Raw genomic sequence first — 9,016 nt, 5'->3', positions numbered from 1 at the left:
GTTCCTTATATGTTTTAGCCTCCAGTCCCCTGATCATCTTTGTTGCTCTTCTCTGTACTCTTTCTAGAGTCTCAACATCTTTTTTACATCGTGGTGACCAAAATTGGATGCAGTATTCCAAGTGTGGCCTTACCAAGGCATTGTAAAGTGGTATTAACACTTCACGTGATCTTGATTCTATCCCTCTGTTAATGCAGCCTAGCACTGTGTTGTCTTTTTTGGCAACACAGTAAAGTAAATGAGACATAGTCTTAAGATTTTAGCTTCCAGTGATGTGTCTGGTTTTATACGATTTAACACCTCTCTGTTAATTACTCTGGCTGTCCTTGGTATATCTAATAATTTACGTATGGAGAGTTTTTATAATACGCTTATAATCTTTATAATACAGGCTTGATTATGAATCTACCAGCTGACGGGAGGAGAAAAATTCACAGGCAAGCTTCTCAAAAAGTGGTGGGAATGGAGTGAGGTTTTTTTTTTTAAAATGATAGTTAAAAAATCCTAAAATATCTGTTTCCTAGCTAGATTTTAGCCTAGATTCTAGAAATTCTAGTGTATCTCGGTTTAACAGGCCATATGCTAGCCCAACTTTCACACCAAGGCAAAAAGCTTTGTGAGGCTTCCTTTAAAATTTGGTGTATCCCACTAACCTAGTTTTCTAATAATGGTCAAGCAGAGACTACAAGGAGCCTGGAAGTGAAGGAAAAACAAGGTGCAATTTTCTTATTAGTGTAATAATTCTTCTTGCTTCAATAACCATCCCTAGCATCATTGCCTTCTCCAATGAATTCTCACAAATAACATGGCCAAACTACTACTATCACTACTACTACTACTACTACTACTACTACTACTACTACTACTACTACTACCGGATTTATGTTTATAGGATTGCAACGGTTGTAATAGACTTGAAGATATTTTAATTTCCCGTGATTGGGACATAAGATTAAAAGACAACAGAGTAATATAAATAACAACCTTATATTTTAAGGCTTCTGCAGATCCTGGTAGCTGCCTTCTTACGACCACAATGGAGCCCATTTCTGTTAAATGAGACATTTGTTAAGTGGGTTTTGCCCCATTTTACAACCTGCCTAGCCACCGTTGTTAAAGGAATCACCGCAGTTGATAAGTTAGTAACCCAGTTGTTAAGTGAATCTGGCTTCCCCATTGACTTTGCTTGTCAAAAGGTCGCAAAAGGCGATCACGTGACCTTGGGTCATAAGTACGAATCAGTTGCCAAGCATTTGAATTTTGGTCACGTGACCCTGGGGATGCTACAAAGGTTGTAAGTGTGAAAAACGGTCACAAGTCACATTTTTCAGCGCCGTTGTAACTTTGAACGGTCCCTAAATGAACTGTTGTGAGTCAAGGACTACCTGTATTTAACAGATATTTAACGGTAGGTCTGTGTAGTTATAGTCCACTTGTTAAGGTTCCTGTTTAATTTTTAACCTCTCCCAACTGGAAGTGGGAAAATAAATTTATCTTAAACAAGGAAGGAACACTGATTTTCTTTCGAAATGCAGCCCTACTTGCTTTTATAAAAAAAACACATTTATCCAGTTGCTGAGCCGTGGAATTCAAAATAAGAAAGAGCACCACAATTAACATCTACACACTGTTCTACACACTGTTCAACATCAGGAAACGGAATGGGGAAAAAAGTATTCTCCTGAGCTAACGTTAGACAGACAGTCCTCGACTTAACGATCATAATTTAGCCCAAAACGTCCCTTGCTAAGGGAGACAGTTGCTAAGGGAGTATTTGCCCCATTTTACAACCTGGTTAAGTGAATCCCTGCAGTTAGTAACCTGGTTGTTAAGTCAATCTTGCTTCCCCATTGACTTTGCTTGTCATAAGTTTCAGCGATCAAAAGGTGATCACATGACCCCAGGACACTGCAACCGTCATAAGTACGAGTCAATTGCCAACCATCTGAATTTTGATCCCATAACTATGGGGATGCTGAAAGAGTTGCAAGTGTAAAAAACGGTCATAATTCACTTTTTTCAGTGCCATACTATAACTTCAAACGTCACTAAATCAACTATTGTAAGTCCAGCACTGCCTGCCTACAATATAAAGCTGACTGTGGCATTCCTAGTATAAAGACTGAAGAATTACATATTTTTTTCTTCTTTTTATTGTGCATCAGCATCAACATAAAACATTTAGGATGTCTAAAGAGTCGCTGTCTGAGCTTACTATAAAGCAGGGGTCTTCAAACTTGGCCCTTTTTTATGACTTGTGGACTTCAACTCCCAGAATTCCTTAGCCAGCGTGCCTGGCTGGGGAATTCTGGGAGTTGAAGTCCACAAGTCATAAAAGGGCCAACTTGGAAGACCCCTGCTATAAAAAGTAGATGTTTCCTCAACGTAAGAAAAAAAATATAGGTGAAATAGCTTTCCGGAAAAACGTTGTAGCTGAAATTACAGTAAAAACGTTCCTGAAAAAATGTAATAAACGTTCCTGAAAAAGTGTAATTAAAAACCCCAAAGGCAAAGTCCGTTTTCAGGGAAAAAAAAGGAAACACTTTTGATGACACAATAAATGAATCAGTAGGGAATAAAAACGACAGTCAACAACTTAGAGGTAATTGCAGATATAAAACCCTCAAAAGAAGAAAAGATTTTTTTTTCCCTCGGTGATTGCCATCATAAACGCATTTTGAGGAAATATATCGATATGACATTTACCACAGCAACAAAACTTTTGGGAATTTATAATATAGGAGAAGACATACAATTTGTAAGGGTTATAGTCACAAATGACTCGTTCTCTGCCTCAACGCTTTGGCTGTTATTTAAATTTTATGTCTTCAAAATGTGGTACATCCACATGGAAAATTACACTTGCTAAACAATACTGGTTTTCTTTAATTAATGATGTTGGAAAGACAAAATGGTATCTCTTATGACAGTAAATGTCATAAACCAAATTTTTCTTGTTAATCAAAACATAAATTAGGACGGATTTTTATAAACTTTCCTCACACATTTGCCTATAAGAAAAAAGGCTAATGTCAATATGTTTTAGGCACCTGTCATTGGAAACTGGGCATCTGGATTGTGTAATATTTGATTTGGTTGTGGCTGTCTAATTTTATGAAGCTTTTGAATAAACATCACTCTCCTTCTGCTGATTAATTTGCTAGATAACTCATTTCAGGAGATCCCTGCATAGACAAAAATTGTGGTATTATACAGAGATGTTGTCTTAACCTCAAAGAGAAGGAAGTGTTTGGGTTTTTTTTAAAAAAAAGGTTCTGAAATATATCAGTCTATCACAGAGTCCTTTCAGGGGCAATTGCTGGTTATGAACCTGGAACGATCCTAATGAATCATCTCTGCAAGATTCCTTCTTTAAAAGGAGTGCTAATGATCTGCTAGATACAGAATTTTGCAAAAATGCCTCAGAAAGTGACAAAGGGCAACTGGGCACCCTGTTACAGGCATCGGCAGGCAGCGAAAGGGATATCACGCTTATCGTCATGTCAACTCCACACATCATCTGCATGATGAATAACAGAATAACAGAGTTGGAAGGGACCTTGGAGTCCTTCTAGTCCAGGGGTAGGCAACCTTGGCTCTTTTATGACTTCAACTCCCAGAATTCCTGAGCCAGCCATGCTGAGGGGAAAGGGAGAGGTTTCCAAGCTGAGCCATGCTGGCTCAGGAATTCTGGGAGTTGAAATCCACGAGTCATAAAAGAGCTACGGTTGCCTACCCCCGGTCTAGTCCAACCCCCTGCACAAGCAGAAGACCTTATGGTATTCTGGACCAAGGACCTATCCAATTATGCATTTCATGATGCACTTTTTTTCTTATTAAAAAAGGAGGAAAAGTTCATTGGACGTGGAAGGTCCTTTATGAACTTTTCTAGAGCATTCTTATGAAAGAGTGTTATTTTCTACATTGTAAATCAGGAATGTCATCTTTAATGAAGCAGATGATCAGAAACTTTAGTAACACATTTGTGGTTTGCCGTTCTCTCTCTCTCTCTCTCTCTCTCTCACACACACACACACACACACAAACACACATCTTTCTAAATCTATTATCTATCCATATATCTATATCTATCTATCTATATCTATCTATCTCTATACATCTGTATCTATACACCTATATCTATGTATCTTTGTATCTATCTATCTCTATCTCTATCTCTATCTCTATCTCTATCTCTATCTCTATCTCTATCTCTATCTCTATCTCTATCTCTATCTCTATCTCTATCTATCTATCTATCTATCTATCTATCTATCTATCTATCTATCTATCTATTAGCCTATTTTTCTTGGTTTATCCTTTCCTTGTTCCAATTCAGCATAGGCAGCTACAATCAACGGGCTTCTGAACATTGTGTAACCAATATTGTGTAAAAAGAAAAAAATATAAAATATATGGGCAGTAATCCTATTAACTGCATTTAGTTAATTTTAATTAAAGCAAATTTAGCTTTTGTCACGGCTGTTACTACTTTTCAGAGTATGATCCGGTCCATGGTACTCCTTTCTTCCAAAAAGTTAACCATCCTTGTCATATAACAATCCTACATCCCTAGCACTTCAGTAATCCACTAAAGATTTAGTTTAGTTCCACATCTTTCAGTCCAAAGATCTCAGCCCCATAAATTAGTTGGGGAGAGACTTTCCCAAGAGAAAGGTGGGGAAATCAAATTTCCCCTATTGTTTGGGACAAAACGAATATGTTTAAAGATCTCAAAAATTCAGCTTGGTTAAGCTTAAAGGTCAATTCTTCTGATATTGTAGGAAAAAGAGTGTCAGAGCCTAGGGGCAGAGTGAAAAGAAGGGTCAGCCTAGAATCCCTATGTTGCCACAAAGTCCTAACCCCTTTGAGTGCTGCTGACCCTTATCTAAACTCCTACCAGGTGCCAACCATTAGTTGAGAAGATCCCTCTGCATAGGCATGAGTAGCAATAAATCAGTTTAACTGGACCTTCACACGTGGACCTCATCTTTTGCACCTGACAGATCTCAAGGAACTGAACTGATTTCTTTGTTCAATATGCTACTCATCAAATGATAGATAGTTCCTGAAAACAGACAGATGAGTCTTAATAGACTTGAAACCATAGCTCTCTCTAACCCAGGGGTGTCTAACTCGCAACATCATGCGACATGTTGCGACATATCACGACTTTTTTCCCATTGGGTGTGGTTTTGGCATGACGCATCCGGCCCGCGGGCCGGCAGTTTGACACCCCTACTCTAACCTATCAGTCACAGAGGACCATAATCAGTCATAATCATAATCAGTCATAATCTCCCAATGGCTTAGTAGTGGTCCTTGCAGCACATTATCTTCCCATAATCATATATTCAAAGTAGTAGATTACATGGAAAATGAATTATGATGCTGAATTCAAAATCTTGATTGAAGAAGCAGGTCTTCTATTTTTCCTCAGATTTTTAATCTGTCTATACAACCTCTTAACAAGGGCAAACCTAACTATCATTGTCTACGACTCATAACTGCAGCCCTAAATTAATCTGGCCAATATTATCCAACTGACATCTTTCTGACTGATTTGGGGCGTTTAAGTAAAGCATACATTATTCTGTTCATTCCTTTGAGATGATATTACTTGAAAAAAAAATAATTCCACATCATGAAATATGAAACAAGTTAAAACGTCTAAGTGATCTATGAATTTGACTGAGGCAATAGTAAAATATACAGTCTGGTTTAGTTTAATTTAGTCTTAGTTTCCTGTTTAACTTGGAGCCTTCTTTCTTAATCTGTGTTTCTGTAAGAATCTTTCCTGTCATGTAGGGAATGTAAGAATTGCAATTATTGAAAGAATTGTAAAAATGTAAGAATGTACAGTAATTATGTAAGAATACATATCAATCACCTCCACAAATAGTTTTTTTTCCTGTTCTTTGCTTATTTGTTTCAGGGAAGAGATTTGCTGGAACTGTTTTTGCATTAATCTTTTACTTCCAGAAAAAGACATTACAGCTTTCTTTGACTTTTGAATTACTTTCCACAAATTCTGGAAATGTTAATTTGGCATTATCTGCCAAATAGCCTTACTCTGAAAGACCTGATGAAAATTCATTTTCTGCTTTCCCCAAATCTCCAGAGAAGCATTGCTTCGAAGCAGAGCTTGGATCCAAAGGAAGTTATATTGCCTTATTGAGATTTTGTTTCAATCTTATTTTCACTGAGTGGTTAAAAAAAATTACTTGATTGGAGAGGGGGGAAAGAAATTGCATACTGTTGTAAATTGGACATCGAATCCAACCTATCCATCACTACTTCTGAACTGTGTGCCGTGCAGTGCCAATTTTTTAAACACTGATGGAAGTGATAATCCAATACACCAAGTTTCCCACCTCTGTTTCAGTTCTTTCTTGTGAAGAATCAGGACACTATGTTAAGTTCCAGTTAAGATGATTTATTGCTCAAGCCTATACACAAGACCCTAGTCAACTAACAGATCAGCATAAAATTAGAGCCAGATAAGAGTTAATAGAATTAACTCGGATTGCTTATGGGAACGTAATGACTCCAGGCTAATTCCTCTCTTGACTCCACACCCAGGCTTTGCCTCTTCTGTCAAATTCCTCCACCAAATAGGTTGCCTTTCCTACAATTGTATGAGAAGCCAGCTTTCTTTGGAAAAATGCCTAATTTTAGATACGATTTCCTAATTTCCTTTTCAACCTGTTTATGAAACTACCGAATCTCACACAATGGGTCAGCTGAAATTAATTATTTGGGGAAGGCTTTTTCGTTGGCAATTACAATTTCCAATTCTCTTTGTGTCCTAAAAACCTCCAGAATTGTAAGCTAACATCTATTCACCTCTGATCTCCTTCACCTCTATAACTAGTTGTGCCCAAATAAAAATTTAATGCTTTAGCCATCATGTTATATGAATAAGCGTGATTGCTTTTCCTTGGAGAGAAATGTTTTTGTAGGAAAAGGGCTGTGAAGTTGTTAAAAAATGAAAAAATGAATGAGGCTTCTGTTCTTAAAATAGATTAATGGTTCAGTTGCTGTTGATCACAGTCCATGAAATTAATTTTCAGGTGATCCATTTAGCATCCAAATTTTCCATGATGAAAGTTTGCTTCTGAATAATCTAATGGGTTCCTTCACTTTTTTGTGCTACTTAAAAAGTACCAAACTTACTGAATAGACTGTCAAACTTCTCCAAAATGGAAAGATTGATGGGGGATATAATTTGGTTTCCATAGGTTTTACAGGTATAGAAAAAGCAAATAGAAGATATTTCTTAATGTTTCTCTCTGAAGGGGAATCATCAAAGTCTTGAGTTCTTCTCCCCTAAATTCCTATGATTACAAGGCAGTTTTCCACAACTACGGTTTGTTACTAAATCTCAAAATGTAAAACTTGTGTAGCATTCTATAGCTCCAACACATAATCAACACACGCGGAGTCAACATTTCTCCTATATTAGCAGACAGACCCATATTTTATAGAATAAAAATTAATCATTGTCCAGGCAGTGATGGAAAGGCAAAGAGTTTGTGACACCACAATTACATGGATTTTTTTTAAAAAAATATGTAAAATCTTGAACAACCTACTTTTTATTTGTCTCAGGAGGTATCAACAAACCAACTTTGAGAAGGCTGTCAGGTTAAACAAGGTCCATCCTGGTTAATATTTGGATGAGAAGGTACTAGGAAAACCAGGACTACAGCATAGGCTACAGTATAGACCAGGGGTAGGCAACCTGGGCTCTTTTATGACTCGTGGACTTCAACTCCCAGAATTCCTGAGCCAGCCATGCTGAGGGGAAAGGGAGAGGTTTCCAAGCTGAGCCATGCTGGCCCAGGAATTCTGGGAGTTGAAGTCCACGAGTCATAAAAGAGCCGAGGCTGCCTACCCCTGGCCAAGGAGGCTCATCGCTTAGAACAGGAGGACTTAGGACAGAGGTAGGCAACCTTGGCTCTTTTATGACTCGTGGACTTCAACTCCCAGAATTCCTGAGCCAACCATGCTGAGGGGAAAGGGAGAGGTTTCCAAGCTGAGCCATGCTGGCTCAGGAATTCTGGGAGTTGAAGTCCACGAGTCTTAAAAGAGCCAACGTTGCCTACCCCTGTAAACTAGACACATCAACTGCTGCATTGCCTTCTTCTGTCTTGGTTTTAAGATTGCAAAAATGAAGCCATTAATTTTCTTCTTCTATTTCTGCTTTCCTACTCACCTAGGTGTCTCAGTGAGCGTATCAACTTTTAGCCTAGTGGCAATCTCTCTTGAGAGATATAGTGCCATATGCAAACCCCTGCAGTCTCGGGTCTGGCAGACCAAAACCCATGCCTTGAAGGTAATTGCAGCCACATGGTGTCTGTCTTTTGTCATCATGACGCCATACCCGATTTACAGCACCCTGATGCCTTCAGCGCTTCCTAACAGCACCACGTCCAAGTGTCGTATTAATTGGCCAAGCACAATGATCGAGCAGTCCTGGTAAGAATGGACCATAGGTCCTTATTTTATTTTATTTTTGAAGGCATTTGTCTTTATCAAATTATGGAAAGCTCAATGATTTGTGATTTCAGTGGAACCAAAATAAGTATAATAGTACCATTGCAGCTAATTGCACTAATGATTGATGTCTCGATTACAACGTTAACTGTATAATTATAGCACAATAAGTTGCACTTATGTAGTAATCAACTGAGACTTTTTCATTCTTCTATAGTTCTGGCACTTTCTGCATTTATATCATGTTCTCCACCCACTATGGACAATGGACACATTCTTCTCATATGTCAACCCAACTATCTTCCCCAAGATCATTATCCAGATGTGGTTGCCTCCTAAGAAATGGGGAGACATTCAATTCCCCCAAAGTTTCAGATACTAAAGCGTTGATCAATCAAACCTAAAGTGGTCAAGCTGGACACCCACATTGTCCAGGAAATAAAAATTCTGAGCAGTTAATCAGAAATATGTTTTCTCTTTTCTCTCAAGTGGATTTTTTTTATAAAGGACAGAGAAC

At 38.0% G+C, this 9,016-nt stretch overlaps 1 protein-coding gene across 1 annotated transcript in view; it reads left to right on the top strand.

Moving 5' to 3' along the window:
- Window positions 1–8,485, top strand: part of LOC107300139 (cholecystokinin receptor type A-like) — a gene marked incomplete at its 5' end in the record, with an annotated part of 19,091 nt that extends 10,606 nt beyond the window's left edge. Inside the window, one exon of the mRNA XM_015829479.1 lies at window positions 8,223–8,485. Within this exon, the coding sequence (XP_015684965.1) occupies window positions 8,223–8,485 (263 nt within the window). The remainder of the gene's footprint in view (window positions 1–8,222) is intronic.
- Window positions 8,486–9,016: the final 531 nt, after the last annotated feature.

Source organism: Protobothrops mucrosquamatus, unplaced genomic scaffold (assembly GCF_001527695.2).
Source record: "Protobothrops mucrosquamatus isolate PMUCROS unplaced genomic scaffold, P.Mucros_1.0 scaffold6222, whole genome shotgun sequence".
Lineage (NCBI taxonomy): Eukaryota > Metazoa > Chordata > Lepidosauria > Squamata > Viperidae > Protobothrops > Protobothrops mucrosquamatus.
Note: the sequence above shows the minus strand (reverse complement) of the source record. Positions and strands in the feature narration are given on the sequence as shown.